The 27,520-nt window shown below is 26.4% G+C and overlaps 1 protein-coding gene across 3 annotated transcripts in view; it reads right to left on the bottom strand.

The window, feature by feature from the left end:
* Window positions 1-21,580: 21,580 nt before the first annotated feature.
* LOC136968145 (5-hydroxytryptamine receptor 2A-like) overlaps window positions 21,581-27,520 on the bottom strand; it is a 37,473-nt gene continuing 31,533 nt past the window's right edge. For all 3 annotated transcript variants that reach the window (XM_067262116.1, XM_067262108.1, XM_067262122.1), the window contains exon 3: window positions 21,581-22,726. In XM_067262116.1, coding sequence (XP_067118217.1) covers window positions 21,876-22,726 — 851 coding nt within the window. In that variant the 3' untranslated portion in view covers window positions 21,581-21,875. The remainder of the gene's footprint in view (window positions 22,727-27,520) is intronic.

Here is a 27,520-nt window from a genome sequence, read left to right on the forward strand (position 1 = left end):
AAAAAGAGGGTATTAAACCGAACTGTCAGCTTATTGATTATGTAAAAGATAGTAAAGAGCTTGCATTTACGCTTGAAGTTGAATTTTACGAGGAAAATCATGTTTCATGTTGATAATTGAATTGAAGAAGAGCGCATCGTTCATCTCAATGCTAAAAATAGCAGGTCAATATTAGATAGTTGAGCAGCAATGGATAAATTTTTTTGTAAAAATCCGGATGTAGTTTGAATCACAACATTATTTCCTGTCTCTTGTGCTTCGTCTCCAAATCATCACAAACAAGAAAGAGAATCACGAAAAATCACATGGCTTTCGGTTCAGATCAGAAGTTTGTATATAAGATAATTGGGGTCTCCGGCTCCTAAGCTTTCTATATAGGGTCTCCGTTTTAGTGGTGTGATGCTCCTGTTCATAAAAATTTTCCCGATAACAATCTACTTACGCCTGTTATGTATGTAACTCCGTACGTCATGTAATTTCCCGTCCAAAATGTTTTCATTCTTACTCTGTTTTTTTTTCTGTTTTACATCAAGTATACTAGAAATATTCTCAGCAAACTCGCATGGCAATAACAGAAATGGATGACGATACTTTAATGTAATGCAGAATATGCACACGCTGCACTGTCAGTATGAAATTTATCGCTTATCAAGGCAAAGTTAAAAATCAATCTCAAAGAAATTCTTTTTATCCTCTCCTTCTTTCAAATTAATTCGTGTCTGTCAACTTAGGCAGACCTAATCTTCATTTTTAGTAATCATTATAATCATAAGTTAATACTATGTTATTGCCACGGATTTCCAAAATTTCATCGTTTGTGCCATAAAATTTCACGAGTTATCAGTTTTTATTGGGCTCCAACTTGACGTTAAGTTTGGTCTAATAAAATCTGTTTTCTCTGGGATAATAAAATCCGGGACTACCCTCGACCCGGAGAAAATTTAGGGGCCCATAGTGGTTCTTACTTCTAAAAATTAGTGTTATTTTTACTAACAAAAAATAAAATTGTTTTATGACTACTTTTTATTAATGAAAACATTCCACGTATTTCATTTGTTAAAAAAACCCATGGCAAAAGGTGCTGGCTAAAGAATTAGAGGGGTCTCCTAAGATGCTAAAGAGGACCACACTACTCCAGTCCCCATACAACCTCTGGATAGTCCTGAAGTTGATGATGGCGAATTCAATGTGTTATTTTGCAACAAGAAATAAGCAAAAATAAATAAATAAAATATTTCTTTTAATTTTATCGTTTTTAAATTTTAATAAATTAAAAATATATATTATTTTCTAAAGAATATAATTTTACAAGTATAGAATGAAGAATCAAAATGAATTAAACCTTAACTTTCGATAGATAGAATATTTGATATATTCTTAGTGTGTATATATGTATATATTTGTATTTTTAAAATATTATTTTTAGAAAGTGACATAAAATCTTTTTATTAAAATGAACTAAAATTTTTCCTGTCAAAAATTGACAGTTGAAAGTTTCTTTTTTTATTGTATTAGGAAATTTTGTAGTTGGCATTTTGAAAAATAATCATCTTTGTTTTCATATAGAAAATGCATATCCACGAAGACCGATGACGAATATTTATATATATTTTTTGGTTTATTTTAAAGTATATAAACTTTATCTGCTCAAACCAATACAAACCCGAGAGAGTTAACGGTATTATTAATCATTTTCTAATTAATGACGTCGTTTCATTTAACGTAAATATTGTACATACATTAAAATGTGCCAAGGACAGTTTCCTGTTGCCAGTTTATATAATAAAAAGTCCTCCTGGTCCTGCCAGGAGGACTTTTTATGAGAAAATGGCACCTAGTTAGATGTTATATGCCCCTAGAATAGTAAACTAGGTAGTAGGGTGTAAACTTGTCACCAGTGTTTTTATCCACTTGTCTACTGGCAAATCAATTTCGAAAGGGAAATGCATCTTTGGTTTGTTCTTTGCAAAAATCTCGTATATTTTTCTTTTAAAAACTTAATTTAACGCAGGACAGATGACTGAAGCGGTTAAGAATTCAGCCTATCACCCTGGGGATCCGGAATCGAATTCGCGCGAGCAACCTCCAATAATTTCTAATGATTCAAAATATGTTTGCCCTCGTTCTTCACCATCCAACAGTTTCCATTGGGGTCTACAAAACCCATCATGGCATCTAGAAAAGAGCGTGAGACAAAGAGTTAAAATTTAAAAAAAGTTATATTTGTTAATTTAAATAATTACAGAAGTACCAAGGCCAAAAACAATCAAAGACAGAAACACTCATCTATATATTAATTTCAAATAACACTGATATTCAAGAATACTTTTTCATCACACCGATGAAACTTTATTGATAAATTTTCATCTTTAAGAATTAACTTTAGTAAATCCTTTATAAAATAGATTAACTTCTTCATTGACCTCTTTGGATGAACATTTCTTTTGTGAAGAGGTGCAAAAACTCTCATATTGAAATTCATTGAAATTTCATCAACCTCCTTGTTACAACTTGGAGCTTCTTAAAGAATTTTTTTTGTCAATATTCAGAAAAAAAACCTCTGTGAAGTTCATTCAAAGACGATGTTTTCTCTCCTTTTTGGAAGAAATTCAATCGGCAAAGATTTCGAATTATTTTGAAAAAAAAACACGAAACATTCTTCAAATTTTTCTAGGAATTTTTCGCATCTTTCGCCTTAAAATGACCTTTTATTGATTCTTGAAATGGTATTATAGACAAATTTGAAGGATTCTTTTCTTAGAAGATAACAGGTTTCGTATTGAACTCTTTCGTTCGTCCTTTATTTTTCTTGTTCTTCAATCAGAAGGGGGTGAAAGAATTTCGATTCCTTTTTAATTATTGGTTTTATTAAAATGATACACTGTTTATTTTCAATATTGATGATAAGTTCTTCTCCTGTCTTAACTCCTTGTAGAGAGTTTCCTCCCTTTTCTATTTATTTATCATTTGTCGTAATATTTGTCGAAAATTTCTGAAATTTTGCAAGGAAATTTTATAATTAGGGGGATTGATGCTATTAAATTTTGGAGATTAAAAGTCGCAGATATCGGGGTCGTGTGTATCTCCAGTAGGATCGGTCTTAATGACGATTTTACTCGTTATTAGCATTTTAAAAAATTTAGAAACCCATCCCTATCCTCAAAACTAAGCTTTTTGCCATTTCATAATAGTTAAAAATATAGAAAGTTTTTAATAATAAAATATGAAGCCACTAAATATTGCCGGGAAAGTTAAGCAACTCGTTGATGGATTTTTGACGCTGTGGAAGAAATTCGAATTATATCTGGATAAACAGATATCTCGTGGTAAAAGTATTCGATATATGGATGGAAATTGTATTTTCTACAGCACTTATCGTACACTAATTCTGTACTTTAATGGATCTTTGTCAATTTTCACAACAGGAAAAAAAATCACAGACACGAATAGGAAAATCGTAATTTGGAAAGGGACTTTTGGTAATCCGTTGTAAGAAGAAGAATCAATGTTTTAACAAATAATATTGCCTCACTTTTTACCTTTTAACAATTAATATCTATTTTTTTAGAAAAAAAAACAAGATTTTTATTATAAATTCTACAGTTTTTTGAAAAGTTTTTCAAAGATTCGGCCGAAGCATCAATAAGTAACTATAAAATTGTTTGTTCTTTGAAGAAAAATAGTAAATTTAATACGAAATGGAACAAACCGAAATGGAAATATTCCTCTTGTGTTTAACCATACATTAAAATACTTATTCTTTGGTCTCATCGCTACATGTTTTCATTGAAGATAACTTGCAATATGTCAAAAGAAGCATACTTTTCGGTGCATTAAATATATAGAAATATGTCAAAGTTGGGTACTTTTTGATATATTTCCATACATTTCTCTCTTTTTTTTGGATAAAAATTATTATAGTCGTCTTTCAAAGAAAAATGTAATGGAAAAAATCCTCTAGGTAATATCTGTAAAAAAACATGAGAGAGAATCGAATTTTATATTTCGAAATTTATATTGCATGAAAAAAAATTGACAAATTAGACAAAAATGACAAGTTTCTTGATATATGACTTTAATTTAATTCTGTAAAAATTTTAAAAAGTTTCTTCAATGCACGGACATTACAATATAGAAGCGATTGTATTATATTTTAATTTAATTTTTATTTAAATATTGTAACTTAGACATTCTATATTGACCTCGTGTATTATTATAGATCATACCGCATACGGTAGAGAGTGTCATTTCTCCAAAATTACTGAATATTTAGAGGAAAAATAATATTTTAAACGTATAAACTAAATTTACTTGTAAATATTGAAAAATTTCAAAAGATTTATATAAAAAGTTGAGACATGTAGAGGACAAACTTTCAGATTTACGTTTTACGTTTCAATAAATGTCACATGTCATGTATTCAATTGTATTTGTTTGTTTGTATGCGACAACCCGACACGTGAGTGATCTGTCGAGGAAGCTTGACTCTCAGGAGAACTTTCTATGCGAAACCGGTCCCTATTTAGGTATTACAAACGTGAAGAAACCCAGAAAATCTCCATGTTGTTAGCCCTTTGGCAAAGTGCGAACTCACGACCAGTGTTCAGTGGTTTTATCCACTCGACTGTTCCAAGTGTTCAATAGACACTAACTCAAAGTATTAAACTGATGTAAACGTTTTCACATCAAGTGCACTCGTGAGACTTTGAGGATATTTTAAAACATCATCATTATTATTTACGAGTGTGGAATAAGACCCATTCTAGTCTTGTCCCCTCAAACTAAAGTGGTCACTCTTCTTCTATCTTCTTTTTCATCTTTGATCTTACTTTCTAGTACTTTGATACCGGAGGGTAGCTTGGGGTAATCTACTTTCTGCCTTTCTATAAACATGCTGTAGATATTATATTAATAGTTCTGTATTCCTGAACTTTAGCCAATCCCTTATATCATTTTTTGATGGTTCCACTCCATAAAGTGACCAAGAACAAACTCTAAATTTTAATTCTGCTAGTTATTCAGGATTTATATCTCATTTCTAAGTTACGTAATCTCTGTTTTGCATTTATTAAAATATTCTAAAAATTGTCTTTATTACCCCATTTATTTTAAAAAACATTTAGTTAATTAGCAGCAGAAGTTAAAATTTCAGAGTTTATAATGAAATATTTCTTCAAAAACTATACTCTTCTTTGAAAATTCGTCTCTACTTTAAAGCATTTCTCATACAATTATTAATGTTTTAAATTTAGAAACTTATGAAGTGATAAACAAACTACAAATTTAAGTTTTGAGGTAAAAATCTAATTAAGTTACATTATCTCAATTTATTTTAAATAGAAAACTTTTAACTCAACATAGAATTAATACAAAGTTCAAATTTCTGAAAAATTTTCATTAATCAAAAGGTTGAAAATTCATATATTTAAATTTTATGAAAATATGCAAAATTACATTAGTTAATTGAGTAAAGTCTATTAATTTTTTAATATATTACAGTGAACATCATTAAATGTAAGATAATTCATTATCATATAAGATTTTTGATATGATAAAATGTTTTATTTTTTAAATGAAATTACATCATTTATCTAGTTTATAACATATTTTCCTTCTTTAAAAAATATATAAAATTTATCAAAAAAAAATTAATGTATAAAGTTTACAGTCTTCTATATATCAAGCAAAATATTGAAAATAAATGATTTGTCATTTCCAGCTTCATAACATTGAAGAAATTATTTATAAACTGTTTAATATTTCATTGTATATAAAGTAGAAAAATTCTTATTATTTTACATAATGAAATGATTTTTATTTAAATTATTTACATGATTAATATTTCACTTCATAAATTAAATTGTTTGAATGTACTGTAATTTTAAAGAATTGTGTCAAGTATCCTTTAAAACTGTAAAATTAATACGAGAAATTTTTTCAACCATGCTTTTAATTTATTTAATTTAAAATATATGCTTTCCATCTCAAATTAGTAACGGCTTGCCCCTGTACATCATACTTTTCCTTCACACAATAAAGTCGTGCAGGTTATCTATCTAACACCTTTCAGGGGAAAATATTTGAATTGAAATCACATGACTTCCGATTTTGACCGGAAGTTCCTATATACGTAATCTAGGCCTTCTAACCCTTTTGAATAGACTTTCATCTATCCAATTCCATTCTCGAGATTAAGGAAGGACAGACAGACAGGCGAATGGACGACTGGGAATTTATAGATCTACAATTTTTCAAATTGCAGCCTAATAAAAGAATAAAATTTAAAATAATAAATTATAAACTTCAGATAAGTTTTCTATGAGATTTAATGTAATTATTGATGAAATAAACATTTAAATGGATATAAAATTTTATAGAATATTAATTTAAATATTTGATAGAAATAATATAAATTATTCATGAATACTAAACTATAATAATTTAATTAGATGAAATTTTGCACGTTATTTTGTGCCAAAATTCAATTTTGTATCATTAGTGATTATAATTAAAATTTTATAAATTTTTACTAAATAAGTCTACATATATTAAATTATTCTGTAAGACGTAATAATAATTGGATATTAATTAAATAATTAACTTATTTAATTAGTTATAATAATTCAAATTTTGATAAGATTTTAAAATATTCAAGTTATAAGATAATGCAATAAAATAAGTTTAAGAAACTAAAATTTAATTGACAGAATGAAATTTATTTTAAATATATTTCAATATTATTCGAAACTTTATCGTAATTATGGATTTATAATTAAAATTCCATTAGATATTCCTGTCCACAAATTATAATCACTTTTTCTCTGAATAGATGTTGCAGAGTAGATAAAATTACTAAACAAATTGTTCTTAGTCGCGGGTTCGCACCTCACCAACTGGCTGACCGCGTGGAATTTCCCGGATTTTCTTCTGGTGTTTAATTGATTTCTAATTGGTCATTTATGTTGTGTAAAATTGAATATCCTTGATGCTAATTGGACGAGTATTCCCCCCCCCCTTGAACACGCTGCTTAAACACGTGGCCATCGCAGTCCTAGCTTTGTTAACGTATTCTTTTAGATTTTCTAAAATATTAAAGGAATTCTTGTTCAACGTATCTCAAGTGTCGTTTTCTTTGTAATTGAAGTCTTCTGAACCAATAGAGAGGGCAAGCCCTAATAGTGTATATATATATATACAGATACAGGTCGTATTTTTAAGAATTCTATCTATATCTATGTGATACTCTAATACGACACTGGGATATTAGTATATAATTGCCCTCAAACGTATTTGTGGCAAAAAATTATATCTAAATTTAATGTTTTAGAGCTAAGTTGTATAGTCCTATTTACTTAAAAGAGTGTAAGCACTTTTACTATCAGCAAAACTGTAATTACTATAATTCAGATAATCTAAATTATAAATAAATGTTTAAGTATATAGAAATAATATTTTATCAAGGTTAAAATCATTCGAAAATCATTTTAGCCTAATCACGCAACATTTCGTGTCTCTTCAACATATTTATTATTCGTATTGGTGTGGTGGGCAATTGCAGAAACGATCACGTTTAAATGACATTAACGTTCACCAAATACAGTATATGATATTTTTATCATACAATGTAAGCCTCTTTTTTTAATTTTTCAGGTTCCATTTACTAAATTTTCTTTGCTCTTTCTGTCCCGTGTATAATAAGAAGGCCCTATTTCAATATTCATTACAGGTTAAGCCATGTCCACAATGGGAAAGATCTGGCAAGAGACGAGGCCCAACATATAACAAAGTTCAGAACTATATAAAAATGCAATAAATGAGTCTAGTCTCATTAAATATGCTATTTTTTCGCGGTTTCGAATGCTCTTTTTACATTTTAAGAAAATAATAATAATCAATGTAAAGATATATGAAATAAAATCGAACATTAAACTTTTCAAAATGTATATTTGTGTTGTAGATAACATCAGAAAACAGCTAGAGGGAATATTCTTAACTTAATCTACAAAATTCACAATTAAAATTAGAAATAACAATTCATTAAAATAACTTATTTCTCATGTGGAAATGTTTATTAATATCTGTATATTCGTGCTTTGCGTGCGATCAAGTCACTTCACGTATTTTAATTATAATTCAAAAAGTATAACTTCTATTAGTCACAATGTATATAACATTTATTATAATTGCAATTTTAAATTTATTTTATCTATCTATTTATTTATTTATTTATTTTTATAATAATTACTATATATACAACGCCTCTAGCAAGAACTACAAAATTTATCTGTATTAGAATAAATTACCTGTAACAAATATATAAATAATAAACCTGATTACTGAATATTGTAAATATAAATTCTAATATGTTTAATAAGAATTAAAAAAAAGTATATAAATTTTTTATCCGTATAGTAAAAATGAATTTTTTGAGACTCTTTTAGCCCTGGGGCCATTACGAAGATCTTTTTTACAAACTTGTGGAGGGTTCGGCAGTCTCTCAATGGGAGTGGTCGGATGATTAGAGACTAAGCACGACATTTCCGAGACTTACCACCCATCGGTTGTGCTTTATAGCTTGATGGGGGATAGGCAAATTTGAATTAGGGGGTCCCACGTATAGCGTTGATTTCATACATTTTTCTTCGGAGGAATTTTTTGGGGAATATTTTCTTATAAAAGTTTCGTTTGGGGTCCTCTTTGCCCATTGGATAACTCGCCACTGCCACCATAAAAATTCTTGGTTTTTGTTAGCCCGGATTCGATCCCGGATCCCTCAAAAAGGTGGGCTGACGTCTTAACCGCTTCGTGATAATGAAATATTATCAATGCTTTCGTCAAACTTTATTTAATAAATGTTTATGTAAACAATATTAAAGTAAATAAGGTTAAATATTGATAAATATTCTTCTTGTAGCGAAAAGATTTCTTTGTTTTTATATGGAAGATACACACATCGAATAAAAAGAATGATTTATTAAACACTAATTTTGTATTATTTTTAAATAAATATTTTCATAATGTTATTTTAAGTGTTATGTACAAAATTTGAAATATAAATATAAGAAAAGAAGAAAAGAAAATTTAGAAAATTACAGCCTTTTATTTCTTAATTACAAAAAGATTATTTGTCTACATAATCACGTGTTCTTCCTCGGATATTTTTAAAATTATTTTTATATGAAAAACTCTAAAAATTTAACAACAAAATGAACTTTTTATTATGTGGAACATCTAACATAATAAAAAGCAGACCCGATACAAGCTCAATGCATTAATTAAACATGTTAGCGATATGCACTTATTCTGTCTTTACATACGATCAATAAACCTTACCTTGTGAGTAATTTCACTGGATCTAACATGTATATAAAGATAGAATAAATGTATTTTGGATACTTGATTAGTTAATGCATTCGGCGTGTTACCAAAGAACCTAGATTCAGTCCCTATTTTAGAACCAAACAGTTTTTTTCCCTGTGTGTTTTTTACTTGGACAAGTTTCTTATTATTATAGTATTAGATTAATGTCCTGTCACGGTTATGCAGTAAAATTTTCATGTTGTTTTCTGTACTAATGAAGAGGAAATAATATGTAAATAATTTAATTAATTACTCAGTAGTGTGAATAAATGTTTTATTTTACAGGCGAACCTCCAATAACGGCCATTTTCACAACGACCACCTCTAAACGGCGGCCATTTTCTTTTAAAATGAATACAAAACAACTTCTAAACAATGGTCGTGTTTTGTGTTTCCGTCTATGTCCGTTGTTCACAGGTTTGACTGGCGTTCTGTAATATTATAAAGCGTTATGAAAACATATTACTGTACTTTGAACTTTCATTTCCTGATGTCATCTACAAATAAATTTGCTTAATAATGTTTTTTAAACTTTATGATTTTTCTATAAAACAAAATAATTATTTTTCAAATTAATAGTCGCTGCTATAATTGAATTGATGATTATCAATGGAAAGGAATCACTTGTATCCATGTTATTTAAATAAAAACCTGGCAACGTTATTGCTGAACTTTCCCGGAATTCTGTATTCGTTTTCATCCCTAATAATTGCTACAATTATCTTTATAAGTCTTCAGAGTGGTTTGAGAGATATTAAGGGCATATCTCCCGAACCAATGATTCGATCTTCCTGAAAATTTCTAGAAAATTTGTTCCCTAATACTCAAATCTCCAAAGTATTAATAAATTATTAAGCTCCAAAGTAGGTGAAAAAATCGTGCTCCCCAAACTAAAATCTATACATACAGAAAAAAACCCCAACTTTTTTGAATTTCTCGACGTTTCATGGTCTCTTCATCCTAAACATGTAAAAATTTTTGGTAGATTGATAATGGTTGATCATGATGATGACTGCTATCCAAGATGAAGATCCCACGCCCAAGATGAAGATCCCACGTACTGTACGATGGAGCGACGAAATAAGGAAAGTGGTACATAGAAGATTAGAGGAGACTTTCATCCAACAGTAGATTGACAATGGTTGATGATGATATACATCAATTAATTCGAATTTGTACTGATCTTAAAATCATCAACAGTAAACAATAATTAGAAATGAATTAGAAAAACTTGCAATTAAGAAAGAGTCTTGTCACTAATTGGAATAAAGTACAACTCTTAGTTTTTTTCATATTTTTCTGAAAAATAATAGAGACTGTCACTAGATAGAAGTATATTTCGTGGCTATCGGCATCCATTTTTGGTTCTCTGACACGAATGGAATCCACATTCAAATATAAAACCTGTAAATATTCTTGACTTGGTTAAGAAAATATAATCTTGGTTAACCGCTTTTTTTCAGTACTTAAATTCTTATTTACTTTCACGAATCGATAAAATTTCAAGTTCAGTAAACTAGATTTGAACTCTACATCTGAAAGCTCATTATTTAAGCGTTTTCTTCGATGTTTTGATGTATTTGTTGGTGTTATTGCAGATGATTCCGAGTTGGTAATCGGCAAACCAATCAGATTTCGAAACAAATTAATGGAAGGTTATACTTCAGCACCTTCAAAAATTCCCTAAATCCTTTTCTTTAATGCTTGATAATGTGTTACTCGATAGTTCTGTAACATGGAATCCCACAACCTCATTGATCATATAGACGAGTTCCTTGAGAGATGATTTGGCGTTTTTTAAGAAATAATAGTCGTTGAATTTCTCTGGATGAGAGACACTGATGGTCATAATCAATGGGTCGGAATTTTTCCACGTGTCTAACACCTAAACCATAAAAAGTCCTTCAAGTAGGCAGGAATCTCCTCTTAGAAACTAGTTTCTTCCAGAGTTTTTCACGTATCTAACACCTAAATTGGGACTAGTTTCCCATAGTTTCCTGGGAGGTTCCTGGTTCCTACAGCAATGTGTTTTTTTTACACAGAGGAAAGAACTAAATAGACCCATGTATACCCAAAAAGATTCTAAGAATTATTGAGTTTATTTAAACATTCATTAATTTAATGTGTACTTATAAGTTTATTTTCTAAAACCAGAATAAACTTTTATAAATTAATAAAAATCAGAAATAAATAATGAATATCGATTAGATTATTAATTAAATTATTCTTTATAGATCCTCTCCTTGAATTAATTATTTTATTTTCAAATTTAATGTTAAAACAGACAAGAATGATTGATATTTTAAGTGTTTTCCTGCTTAAAACAAAATTTAATTATGATCTTAAATTAATTACATAAATTTTAACAATCGTTTGTACTTCAATCATTATAATGATTTTTAATTTTAATATTATTTATTAATTTATAGAAAAATTTATATAAAAAATTAATTCTTTTTATAGTGATTAATATAATTGATTTAAAGGAAAGTTTCTACAGAAAATTCAAGGTATGAATTTGATTACCTTGTGTATAAAAGGCCAAAACCTCTCAACAACGGCCGCTGACAGAAACGTAAAGAAAACCGTTGTTGAATAATGGGAGTTAAATCTTTTCATAGATTTATGTAAAGATATACATGCTTTTATCTTTTATTCTTTCTATTTTATAATAATGGAGCGATTTTTTAACGATAAAAATGCATACGATACATATTTATATATTCAAGATTTATAAAATATAATTTTTTTTTGTATATTTAGTCTTATTTCAAAATCCCTTAGCTGTAAAAAATAGAAATGAAATGGTTCTTTCGTTGTTATAAATAAGCCGATTTAAAAATATGTATATTAAAATATTGTTTTAAACAAATTATATTTTTATAAGTAACATAAAAGGAGTTTTTTAAGTAAAAGAAATTATTATTAAAATAGTATTTTCTTTATAAATTACTCAAATTCTCAAGTGGTTCGCGACTCACAGATTGAGAAACAATATCATATACTATTGAAATAATTCGATTTTTTCTGTTATTTTTATTAAATTTGAAAGTTAAACTATAATAATATTTAATTATAATAATATTCCGAGTTTAATAACAATAAAAATGTTTATATAATCCTATTTTTTAAATCAAAATTAAATTATTTTCAAAATTAACTTTTAATCCAAAACTCAACCGAGTTTTATAACTTGGAAGAAGGAAAAAAATGCACTGTTCACTTTTAATGCAATAATTTAAAATGTTACCACCAAATTTTCGCTTAAATTTACATTTTTTCAGAATAATTTGTTAAGCAATAAGTATTCTATATTTTATATTATACACAAATTATACGTGATGAATATAAAACCTTCAGAGTGTCGACAATGTCGAATTATTCAACCTTATATTCACTTTATCCTGCATTTTGGCATAGTTATATGATGATTGATGGGCAGAATGAGCTTGAGTTAACACTGAAAGAGATAAACACGACTTACGTCTGAACCGAATTAATGCTGAGTAGTAATTTTATTGTTAACAAATTATGCGACACATTCTGCCAGATAAAATACTTATAAAATATTTTGTAAAGTTCTACAATTATGATTAAATGAACACGACAACATTTTATGAAGATAGAACGTCTCGGATAACTTATATGTTTACTCTTAATTAATAGGTGATACGAGCAATGGTACATATCTGGATTTTAAAGATAATAAATTGTTGATTGAGAAATATTTATTTTACAATTATTATCATTATAAGGTTAAACAACAATCTAAGAATAATAATTTTTGTTAGAGTTTTGTATAAATTTTGAATTTTTAAAAACAGAAAATTCATCAAATTTAAAGTAAATATATGGAAACGTCTTATGGAATAATGGGGGTATGTTCCTCTTATAATTGTTTATATAAAGAGAAAATATGTGGGAATTCCTTATGGAATGAGGGGGATATAACCCTCTTTTAAATGTTTACACAAGGAGCAAATATAATATATGAGAATCCCTTACAGAATGAAGGGAATCCCTCTTATTCCTACAATTCCTACATTCCTTACGGAATGGGAATCCCTCTTATTCCTACAATTCCTACATTCCTTACGGAATGGGAATCCCTCTTATTCCTACAATTTATCCCTGCAAATTATTCCCCTAACGTATTTTTAATTTACACCATACTACGAAAATTAGGAGTATAAACGAATACACTGTACTGTACACCTTATTTTTTATATCCATTCAGAATCCGACAATGAGAAATTTGGGTCGTTCCTCCTCAATATATACAGAATGCCGATGCATCAACTGAATAATTTTTCGATTTTTAAATGAACACTTTCTTCTTATTATTATTATTATTATTACAATTATTGTAATAACATCTCACTAATGGGTATTTTATTTTTAGAATAAATAAATTGCTTACAGTAATAAATGACACACAAAATTACTCCTGATATCGAACTGTGTGTACGTATGTTTGTATATGAGTACTCTCTTTAATTATCTTATTGGTATGTTATAATTAAGAAAATGGTTTTTAAAAATTTTAAAACACATGTTTAATAAATCTTAAATATGTTTAAAGGTGGATTTATTTAATGGAATGTTTATTTAACGATTATTCTTTATAATATCAGGTTTTAATATCCGAATTTATAATGTCGAGATATAAAAATTAATAAAAAGTATTAAAATTTTTAAGTTTTAAAGTCATTTTTACTATAAAAATTGAGAAAAACACTTTAAAAGTTCATAATTTAATCATGCTTTTTCGTAATAAATCAATCTTTTTTTTCATGTTTTATTTTTTAAATCAAATTTTAATTATGTAAAATATATTTTAATCTATTTTATAGTATTAAAGGTTTTATGGAAATAAATTTTGTATTTTTTGAAGATTTACAAGCGGAATCATGTCACGAAATTTGCTTTCTCATTAAGATAAATATCTTTATCCACTTAACCAAATTAGATTAATTTCAATAAAGGTAATTTTTTTTAATTACACATGTTAGATAAACGTGTAAATTTTCTTTAAAATAAGCATTAAAAAAATTTACCGACATCTCATAAATTTATTGAGTAACGTATTTCTTTTCGACTCTTTCTCCTCAATTCTACTTACATTTAATTGCATTAATTAAATAATGAGAATTTATACTGGCTTCCGGTCTGAACCGGAAGCCCGTATAAAGTTAATGGGGACATATGGTCCATAAGCTTTCCATATCCGGTCTCGATTTTAATCTATCTAACTCCATTCTCGAGATTAAGGAAGGACGAACAGACGATCAGACGGACAACAGGGGAGAATCTATAGGCCTGAGAAATAAGGATATGTAACTCCTATTTTGAATATATATATATATGTTTTTCTTAATTTAAATAACTTTAAAATAGAAAAGAATTTTAAGTTTTTAATATAATAAATGGATATTTTTTTAAATTAATATATTAATAAATAATATATGTAGAATGTAAAGTAGGTAACAATTTATATTATATTATATAAAATATTATGTTTCATACGGAGAAAAAGATAAATATTTGAGGGTTGTTATATAAAGTTTAAAAGATTTATATTTAAATCAAGAAAATATAAGCTATAAAAGCCAGAATAAATAACTTATAAAGGTTTATGGAAAAGTTTATATCATAAAAACGAATCGTGGACTTTTTATTTATAATAGTGTGTGTTCAGATGTTCAATTTTTATTCTTTATTTGGAAGAAAATGTCAAAAATATTTAAAAAAATGCAATGATACGGTTATTTCACTGTGTAAAAAGTAAATATATATATATATAAATACAGGCTTCCCTATAATGTTGTTCCTCTAGAAAATAGTGGTTTTCTTAACCTTTACTGAAGCTTACCCTAAGAAAAAGACCATTAAGTTCTTTTAAGGGGGTAGGGTTGTGTTACGTTCTCATGTGTATTAGCCTAATTTTAGATCCAGCTTAAAAGATTAAAGTAGAAAATTTATATTAAATTAAATTTAATGTAAAAACAGTTAGGTTTAGGTTAGGACTTCATAACAAAAAAAAAAAAAATACATAATTGTCTTGCAGACGTCTCATTCCGAAAAACGATGTATCGTATCCTAGGGGTGCGAAACTCTAGAAGATTCTCTAGAACTGATCTAAAACTGCACCAGAAGCATATCTCAAATTACTCTAGAATCATATCTAGAATTGCACTAGAAGCATCTGTAGAACAGCAGTAGAAGCATCTCTAGAAGCATCTATAAAACTGCTCTAGAAACACCTCTAGAACAGTCCACATTTTTTATATCTAAATATACTTATTTTTATACAATTAATTAATCATCATTATATTTTATATACGCATTTTCCAAATATAAAAACTTAAAATCCGTGCAATTATTATTATTATAAACAAGCATACAATTTTTTTTTTTATATAATAGGATTTGTTTACATTTTAAATTATTACACTTTATCCGAAAAAATGCAATAAAACTGTTTACAAAAATGCAATCACATTGTTATTTAACTGTGTAAAAGATAAGTATATTTATATATAAAATATATGGACTATGATGTTACTAGAGAAATAAAATAAATCTATTCTAGTTCAAATTTTAAAAAAGAATTAATGTTTTTTTATACAGTTGTCTGCAATGTCATAGCCAGATATTGTATTGAATTCTATTTTGAAAGAGACCCAATGGATCAAAAGAGGCCAAACGGATGGATTCACACACATAATGATATATTATACAATATAATTCTTTGTTTCAATGGATAATATAAAGAAAAACTCGCAGTAAACATCATTCGAAACTTATAATTACATTCTAAGATAATCTATAAAAATATAATTATTTTTTAAAAATTTAAATTTTCGGAGGAATGGATTTAAAAAGTAAATATATTTTATATCCATTAAGAACTATTGTGTAATTTTTATTTTATGTTAAAATTATTTAAATCTCGAATTTTTCCAATAATTTTACATTATTTTTTTTAAAATAAAATTCTCAATAATAAATCGAAAAGTGCGAGCATCAAATATTGATATTTTCATCAGTAAATTGGTTATTATATTTTTAAAAATTCTTCTACAAAATTTCCATTAAAAATAATAAAAAAAATTGTCAAAAATCTTATTTTTAAGCCATTATTATTGAAAATTAAAAAACAGATATATTTTTTTATTTAAGAAAATAAAGAAATTCGCCAATTATCGCAAGAAAATAAATTCGTTTTCAATTATTTTTTATCGCCTTTACTAAATTAATTCATTAAAAAATTAATTTTTTAAATTTATTTTATTATCTAAAATCTCATTTTTCTTAATTATAAATTTAATAATAATAAATGAATTTATTAATGTTATATGCATATTTATACATTAAATATTGTAAAGCACACAAATCTAATTTAAATATTCGAATTAAATGAATTTTGCTGGTAAATAGAAATTTCACCACTAAATTTACCTGCAAGCTAAACAAATACATCTTAGGGTCTCACTGTCAGGCTATAGCTAAAGGCCTCATGCTTAATTTAAAAGCGTGAGGTGTAATGAGAAATTAATTAAAACTAGGACCGAATTTAGACTCGTCTTAACTTATTGTGTTGCAAGAGTTAGATAATCGAGACCAGATATAGAAACATTAGGGACAGAAGGCCCCGACTAACTATATACGAACTTCCAGTTTAGACCAGAAAATGCATCATTTCAATTCAAAAATTTTCTCTTAGAGTTAGATGACCGGCATGACTCGGTTGTTAACAGGAAAAGTATGATTTACAGGGGCAAAATACTACTAAAATTGAGAGCATTGTAACGAAAAATTGCAACCTGGCATCGTGACGATATCATAATAATTACTCGTAATACATAGGAGACCTCTACTAAACAATAATATAATAGTAATAATGATAATAATAATATTATTATTATTGTTTAGTAGAGGGAAACAGCTTCATATATGTTATATATATGTTTTTTTTTAAATTTAAAATTATATCAAAAGTTTAAGTTTAATATTGTTATTTTCTATCATAAATTGTAAAAAGTATTAAAATTATTTTATGTATATATTTTTAATAGAATTTTATATTGTTAGATATTTAATTCCAAAGTAATCTATATTTTGTAAATAAAATAAAAAACAACTTCACAAATGGATTTTTTTTAATAAAATAAAATATTAGAAAATGATGCATTTCTGTAAATAAAACACAAAATTTTATATTTTATAATTTAAAACATATTTATTATAAGAAATGTAACGTTTTCAATAAAGTTTTACTTATTTTGTGTTATTTACTGTCATTTCCTAATTTAAATTTTCATAAATATAATTTATATGCGAAGAAAAAATTGTTTTCTTCTCCGAATTTGATATTTTATTTTCCATCTTTTTTAGTTAAATATTAAAAGAATAAATAATAATTAATCAAATTTTTTAAAATTTGATTAATTATTATTTAAATTCATTAAATAGTTTATTTAATGAATATAGGAAGAAAATTATTTATATTTAAATAAATAAATTATTATTTATTTCATTTGTTTATTCTTCAAGCGTGTAAGTCGACCTTTTAGTATTTTATAATTAATTCAGAATGATGTGACAAGTAAGAAAATTTTAAGCTTAAATGATATATTTAGCTTAAATAAGTAAATAATATATTTAAATTATTTATTTCTTGTGAATACATTTTAAAATTTTTTATTATTATTAAAATTGTAGAAATATATTTCTTTTTATTAAATTTATAAGAAAAATTATATTCATTACTCCTACGATCCGGAACTATAGGAGTTATGTTGATTATTACATGTGAAAGAATAAACAAAACATGGTGTTAAACCTGATCCCTGCGTACCCTAAGGTCCTAGTTTGTAGGATATCATTCTGTTTTCCCTTCAGGAGATTCTGGAAACGGATATAGGGCTAATACCTACTGTACCTACTGTACTTACTAGTACCTATTGCGGTCTAGCACCTACTGTACAAGGATCAGACTATTAGCTTTAGTGGGATGAAAGATTAAAGTTCTGGAGGGACCGAAATACCTGAAAGCCTAGGGGCCCCAGTCATGAGTTAATATAGCCCTGGATTCAGTCAGCGTAAAGTTGTCGAAGAGTTTAACAGGCTACATCCAGATCGCTGTGTGTGATTGGTGGAAGTTCTGGATGTATCCTATTAAACTCTTCGGCAATTTCACGCTGATTGCACGTTCCCACCATCAAAATAACTTGAATTTGTTCCCGCTTACCCAGCTCCATGTTTGTTTATTCTTTTATAGGTGTAGATCAACATAACCACTATGGAACATCTTGTTTATGTTTTTATTAATTTCAAATATAAATATTGATATTTTAACATAAAAAATTTTAATTTTTATAGAAATTATAAAGTATTATTTACCTGTAAATGAATTAAATGTATAATGTTTTGCTCGGTTTTTAATAAATTCACACACAAAAAAAGTCAAAAATTACTAATCAATATTAGTTATCTCTTCTTATAAATTTGTTGAATCATTAATAAAAATATAATATTTTTTATTTGTTTAGAGACATTATTAGCTGATAATAACGAAGATAAATATTTAATATACTACAAAGACGAGTGGATTTTTATCTTAAGTGTGATCTATGTCAACTATAAGAGTACATTGTACAAGAAATAACCCAATGATTAATTTAATTATAAAAGAGTAAATAAGAAAAAAATAATAATATGCATCAATTAATTTATGTTTTATGCAGTAGAATCGAGTTTTCGTTTAGTTAAACTAAGAGAAATTTGGCATCTTTGTTTAATTTTCTGGATGTTGTCGGTAAATAGGAAATTAGTTAATTTATAGATTAATCTCGTGGGTCAATTTTCCATCCTAATAATACAGTTTAATGAACCTTTGAAACGTAAACTAAAAGGTATTTAGTAATTATTTAACCTGTCCTTCCACTTAAATTTGATTAGTTTTGTTAAATATTAAGTATATATTTACAACATAATTTAATAAATATTTTTGGTGGGAGCAAGTCATCGATCCTATGGAATTACTTAAGAATTTAAAAGTAAAAATATAATATAAAATTAAAAAGAATTTTCAAAAAAAAGATACTGGAAAGATACAAAATTACAGTGCGCGTGAATTCATTTAGTTACAAACTTTAACTTTTTATTTAAAAGTTTAAATTAAAAAGAAGAAAAAAAAAAATTGATAGAATCTGTTCGGCAGTTTAAATTTGAAATCTTGTAGTATGATTTAATCAGGAAATTCTACTTTAGTACAATTTAAATAACCTTCAACTGAATTTAGCGAAATAAAATTTTATAAAGAAATAATTAAAGTTAAATTATTATATTACTTATTATATTTTAACTCTTATAATAATGTTATTATGTATGAATTATTTTTATTATTCACTTTTTTTTAAACCTTCAAAAACATTTAAGAAAATTGAATAAGAAAACAATTTTTTCCCCTAATTCATAATAATTTCTTACAATTTTTAAGTAAAAAATTAAGTAAATTGATCAATTTAATTAAATTTATAAAAAAATTAATTAAAAAGAATTTTTTGCGTATAAAAAATTAATTTTACTACTTAAAATAAATTCATGCTGTTAAAATTTTTAAATAGACTTTAACTTTTAAAGATCATTAAATTTTTTTTATTTTTAAATTTTAAATATTAAAAAAAATATATAAAAATGTTTTATAATTAAATATATATATTTTTTTATTTTAATAAAATATCCGCGTAGAAATCAGAAATTTAAGTTAAAAACCTGTAAATGCAAGTCTTGAGAGCTTATGCATTAAGAAATTCAGTTGTTAATGTATTTTATAAAAAGATTATAGTAATTAAATAAGTTTAAACGTGTTAAAAATTGATATTTTAATTATAAAATAAATATAAAAATGATTTCATAAATTATTAAATAATATTCTTTATTTAATAAAATCGCAATTAACGTTGGAAAATTAATAGTGACTTTTAATGAGATTTAAGAAACGGTTATTTATCAACTAAGAGCCATGATATTTAATTTTTTTAATGCTGTTTCTATGGGTTTATAGATCAATTTAATAATAGAATAAATAAAAAATATGCCTTATTTTTATTTTTAAAAAAAAGAAATAAACGTCAGAGTCAATTCGGAACACGTTAAATAGAATCTTCAATACACACCACCTCTAAACGTCAGGAAATGCATACAAAATAACCTCCAAACAACGACCATTTTTAATGTTCTCATCATCAATGGCCATTGTTCACAGGTTGTAAAATTTTAAATCTCCGTATTCAAATTATCAGACTTTTTAAAATGTAAAACATTTTTAAAATAAAAATAAATTTTTAGTAAAATTGTCACCATTTTTTTTCTTTATTATCTTATAAAGTAATATTTTAGCATCTTAAATCACTTTTATGTCCTTTCAATTTGTGTTTATTTGGCTTTCAAGTTGCAAAAGAACTGCAAAAGGTACCCTTTAATGTTTGAATTTTTTGAAAAGATTTAAAAATAAATAATACATTTATTAAATATATTTGACAAGAAAAAAATTTAATAACGTGTAAAACGTTGTAAAATATATAATTAAAAAGTGACTTGTAGCATTTTTCCCCCTCTTCTCTACAGTTAAAAGGAAAATTGTTAAGTTTCTTTAGGCTACAAGAAAAATTTTTCTGGAAGTAATATACTGAATGTTATATCTTCCTTTCTCTTATTTTATTTTATATATATATTTTTTTTTAGAAAACTTCTTTGATATTTTTCAACTGAAGAAAAATTTATTTACTTTTTTTCCTCTATACTTTCTTCAAAATCAACGATTATATTAATAAATAAAATAATACTTTTACCGTTTATAAAAATCACTGATGATGAATATTTTATGTTGTAAATTTAAAAAAAAAATATGTATATATATTTATAATAATAATAATAATAATAATTCTATTTCATATATTTCCTATGAATATTTCAGTAAATTTTATGCATCTATTTAGAGAGCTTTTAGAATGAATTATAAAGTAAACAATTTAGTCAATATTTTAAAATTAGTAATAGAATTATATTATTAAATTGTTTTCGAATATATTTTTCATTTTATTAATTTTTCTTATTTTATAAATTAGATATTGAAATAAAAATCTTTCTAAGAATAAAATATAATTTTTTTTTAAATGCATCTTTAATTAGAAGTAAAAATTTTAAAGGCAATTATAATAATAAATTAACATCAAGGAAAAAAGGTGGATATTTTATAATTTGAAACTTACAGCAAATTCATTATTGTTACTAAAAGATATAGATTTTGATAGTGGGGGAATATGAAAAAATGCTAATTGCATCTTAAGCAAATACACACAAGCTACTTAGCAATTCTAGAAATAGCTTAATTAAATTCTTTTCTCGGTTCAAAATAACTGATTTCGGATCAAGATGCTGTTAATCAGTTAATAACAAATCTGAACAATTGTTAGTGAAAATATACGTATATATATATATATGTATTCTTAGCACGAGGTCACCCTTTGAGTGTTGTGACAATTACAAGTCAATAATTTCCAAAATGCCCGTTTAAATGTCCTGTTAAATATAGTGTATATAATTGGATTGATTGTAGAAGATACGTAACCTAGCCAAAGAAATGTTGTAACTAAATAATCGGGAAAAATATTTGTATCCATAACGGCGAACAAGATATTGAGAATAAAAAATGGCGTCCAACAAGCAACAAAGGTAAAGAACACAATTCCCAATACTGTACTCGCTTTTTGTTCGTTCATTACTTGAGTTCTCATCATTTTACCCGATGGTTTGTATTGTGAACCTCTTGTACTCTTTTTGGAGAATTGCTCACGGCTTAGCAAAAATTTCTGCGATGTACAATAGTCTCGTAAATCGACGTGACGTCCAGTTTCTCCATTAGAAGAACTGAAACGTACAGCTTTACTACATTCGTCTTTTCTGTCTGCTAACGACATGGCTTTTTTCTGCAATAATCTCACGGTCAATACATATGTCGTCACCATTATAAACATAGGTATGTAAAAAGCGAACAAAGAGCCAAAGACGAAGAAAAACTGGTTATTGATTACACATACATTTGGTGTTGCTTGAACGTTTGTTCTGTCAATAAGAGAGAGCACAATTATCGGACTGGTAATAAACATGGCCAGTAACCATACCAATGCAATTTTCGTGAATACCATTTTTTTAGAGCTTCTCCGTTGTATTAAAGGGTTTCTTATACCTAAATATCTTCCTAATGATATAAAACACATGTGCAGAATTGAAGAAGAACAGCTCAAAACGTCGCATGCTACCCACACGTTACATAAATGCCAACCGAATGGCCAATGCCCTGAAAATAGAGAAAAAAAATTAGAAGAAATTAATATGTAGAAGTGCATAAAATTTCATTTAATATAGCTGAAATAGTGATAAAGTATATTATTTCGTCTAACAACTGCATTGAAATATATTGTAACAACACACGAAAGTAGGAAATGAAATTCAATACCTGTAAAGTAAAATCTTCCAAAAATTTATTATTTTTTATTTAATTTTCTTTCATATATTTTCATTTTTAAAATAAATATTAATTATTTAAACACGCGTTTTTTTTTTCTTTCCATAGATTTTAAATTTAATTAATAATTAATATTAATTGCGCACATAAATGTTATTTATATCAATGAATAACTTACGTCGAGTAAACAATACATTTTTCATGGATATAATTTGTTTAAAAATTTTAAAATATTTACATAAAAATATTAAAAAAATTTATTATATTAAAACGTTCAAAATAAACATTATAAGAATTTAAATAATATATCTTAATTTTAAAAGTGTACCGAATAATCTGTTTATCTGTCTATCCGAAAGAAGAGAATGATTTTTACAATTACTCTCACTGTCCAACCTCTGAATGACGGACATTTTTTAAAATTCTTACAAAATAACCTACAAACAACGGCCATTCAGTGGCCGTTTTTCAGAGGTTTGACAGCATATAATTTTTTTAACAGGTAATTTTAAATTATTTAAGCCATAAAATAAAATTTTTAGGCAATAAATCATTTTATTGTTTTCATAATAAGCAATTTTAGCAGGCTTTTATAATAAATTACATTATTTAAATTGTTATAATATGTAAAAATACGTACAGTACTTAGCGAAGAATTTATTTATATTTTCTCATATATTTGTATATTTATTTAATAACTTTTATACGAAATTTAAAAAATAAATAAATAAAATATATTTTTATATTTGAATTTGAATTAATTAAAAAAACCAAATTAAAACTAAAATCTAATTTTTAATTAAATTGTTAAATATTTTAATTTAAGCCATGAAAATGAAATGATTTTTCTTTAAATTATACGACGATGAAATTAATATCCACTATCAATATTATTTTTAATGCTAATTAATATACTTAATTAATTTAATTGAATAATTCGAATAATCTGCGATAATTAAGAGCAAAGTAAACATTTTTCCAATAAATATATATTTAAATATATTAATTATCATCTAAGTTTTGCCTTCCTTCAACGGTTTTTAAGAGAAGAGTTAAAGGCAAAGATGGCAATCTGGACGTTATCAATGGCATTAATGCCCGTTTTTTCCCCTTAAATATATGAATAAGTAAGCATGAAAACATCAGTTTTTTATGCGATTTTCTTTTCATAAAGAAGAATATATTGGTCATTAGTGACATTAACGACATAAATGCTGTAAGGCGATTTATTTTTATTACTATATTATTTTTTCGCTTAGCTACGAAAAGTATAGGATAATTATAGAGATTTGACCGAGAAATTGGGATATAAAAATTGTAATTTCTAACGTATAAAATGTCAGATTTTACTCGTAAATTTTTGAAGAATTAAAATTTAATATTAACGTTTTTAATAGAGTTAAGATTAAGGAAGTGTGTTTATTAATTTCTGAATTTGTTAATCTTCTGGATATTGGATGTGTGATTTATTTATTAGTTTTTACGTAAAAAAAAATAATTTTTAAAATTAGAGAATGGACCAGAAGTGACTAACTACATCTGAATTTATTTTTGGCTGCCGTTCACTTATGATTATTAATTATTATTTTTATCACATTGCTATGATGCCTTGGAATTGACATTATGGATATATGAAGATGTTATGAGAGATAATTTTCTTATCTTAAAACCTCTTGCTTCTTTCTCAAATGAGTTTTCCTCATAAAGGATCAATAGATTTCCTATTATGCCCACTAGACCTTGGCCTGTAGGGAAATCTATCAACAAACAGATCGGTAGCAGCATGAAATTAAATCTAAATAGTAAATAAACGTGTATAACAACGGCAACGTACTGTCACATCTTCAAGACATAATCGCATATGAAATCCAGCCAAAATATATTATTTTTAAAACACAAAATGACAAAAAACTCTAGCAGCTTCAGCTTACTTACCATTACAAACCTCAAACTACACGTGAGAGGCGATTCGGCGCCGTCATCTGTGGATACAGAGATGCTGCACATAGCAGAGACTATTAAATATTCATCGTAACATTACTCCCCGATGTTCTTAACAGTGAAAACTTATGAGCCACCCATATTTTGTAGAAATTGTTTTTATTTTTAAATGCTTTAATACTTAAAGTTACAGTACTATGACACACTTTCATAACGAATTGCTCGAAACAAACACGGTGAAGTGAAGTTTGAACCACTCTGCCTGCAGTTTCAGACATGGAACTGTATTCAAAAGCAATGATTAAGTTTATTTTTAATATTATAAAGTGAATAGAGGTTTATTAAAACAATAATTCACACAATCTGTACAGTACATATTGTCACATTAACAATGAATCTCGAGAGATCGCGGTCCACTAGTTGAAAGGTACAGTTTGAAATTAAAATACAGTAAGAAGCCAAGATTAAACTAAACTTTATATAACTACCAATATATTGTAGTTTTATTGACATAGTAGTTTTTATTTGCTTCTCGTCCTTATCGAAGTATATATATTGCGATTTTTTTTCCAAACAAGAAAAATAAATTTCGGATTCGAAAATTATTTTCTATTTATAAACTATTTTTTTTTATTTAAAAGGATAAACTTTATTTATATATTTTATTACAATTTTAAGATTGTTATTAAAATTAATTAGTGTTTGATTTCATAAGTGAACAATTAGTTTATTCAGTGTGATGAGCGATTAATTAATTGATTAACAATGATTTTGTTTAATGAAATAACTAATGAAATTATCAAATTAATATAATATTACTGTGTTAAATGATTAATTTTATCAAACTTTATCGAATATTTAAAAGATTGGAGATGAGTAAAACGCGTTTTTTTTTTTTACTTTCTCGGCTGTCATATATAACAGAGGGAAAGTATGGCGATTTTTGTAAAAAAAATAACCTTTTCCCCTAAAGTTTTTTACATTTTAGATTCAGGGGACCTTCAAACGTCGAGAAATGAAAAAATTCGGGTTATTTTTTTGAATGTATGAGTGTTTGTGTGCCTGATTGTATGGCTGTAGGTATGGGTCACGATTTTGTACACCCAGTTTAAAGCTTAATAACTCCTGTGCCTTTTGTCGAAAAGTTCTGAAATTTTGCAGGGAGGTTTATGTATTAGGGACATTGAGGATATTAAATTTTGAAGGTTAAAGCTCCAGTGAGTGGGGAGATACAGGAGCGTCACGTATCATATCTCGAGTGGGATCGAAATTAATGAAGATTTTACACGTTAATTTTTTTTTTTATATAAAATTCATCTCTACTCTCAAAATTAAGCTCTTTGCCAATTTATAATAATTCATTAATATAAAAATTTTAAAATTATCTCATAACAGATGGCGCTACATACAATTTTATCTTTCTTTGCCGGGAAAGTTATGCAGCTGCTTGCTGTATTTTTATATTAATTTTAGCATTTTCTATTCAAATTTTTAGAGATATTTTAGAGTAAAGTATAAACTTATACCCTAGAATATGCCTATAAACTTATCGGATAATATTTAATTAATAAACGAACTGCATTCTAAGAGTCGCAACTCCCACATAAATCGAGAGAAAAACTTCAGAAATAATATTATAATACAAAAATAGAAAACATACGCTTCTATTAAATAATTAAAACTAAGATGACTAGAAAATAATTAAGGTAATGATAAATTGCTATCTAAAAAAAGGACCTCTTCCTTAAAAAAGTTTGCAATGAACTATACGTCAACTATATATAGGGCTGGACTTATATGCTGTAGCTTATGGCCACAAGTTTAAGAGGCCCTTATCCTCCAGCAATTAATAATACATGTAAAAATGTAAGGCCCTAAACTATAGACTTATAACACGATGCCCTAAGTTGCAGTTTGTTTAAGTTATGTGCAAATCCGACCCTGACTATATGTATCTTATTTATTTATATAATTTATAGATTTTTATATAATAAAATTAACTATTTAAATATTTAAATAACCATTTTCTAAATATTCTTATGCAATTTTGAAGTATATAAAATAATCTTTTGACTCAAATTTCGTGCATGTTTTACGTACACAGGAGGGATAGAACATCCGTAAGGTGATAAATGGTAACAATACAAAGCGTACTGTAGATTGTATGGTGATGATAGCAGGAAATATTATGATTTTTGTAAAAATAAAAAATAATAATAATAATTTTTCCCTTGAAATTTTTTAAATTATTATTTTACATTCCCAAAATTAAATGACGTTGCTCGAATGGTGGATTAACAGTTGAAAGATAAAGACAGAGAAGACATAGATGATGACACAATATTCACTTTATAATGGGGAAACTGGTAAAAAGTCGAACAATTTTCTTATCTCGAAAGTGTCATTCACAATGATGGAGATATTAGAAAAGAAATAGAAGCTATAATTGGAAAACTGCTAATGTCTTTCACAAAATAAATTATGTCAATCAAAACGCTTAAATATTAAGACCAAAAAATCAATATTCCTGCATATTTTTCAAACCGAAAAAAAGGTTAAAAGAGAAGTGAAAACGTTGAAGAATAATTGTCCGAAGAAGATATAGAAAATAAGCTTGTAGGCAATGTGTAAAGAAAAACATTTCGCACGAGAAATAGGAGAAATCACACAAAGGAACCACCGTGG

Source organism: Centruroides vittatus, unplaced genomic scaffold (genome assembly GCF_030686945.1).
Source record: "Centruroides vittatus isolate TY-2023 unplaced genomic scaffold, ASM3068694v2 contig_1033, whole genome shotgun sequence".
Taxonomy (NCBI): Eukaryota; Metazoa; Arthropoda; class Arachnida; order Scorpiones; family Buthidae; genus Centruroides; species Centruroides vittatus.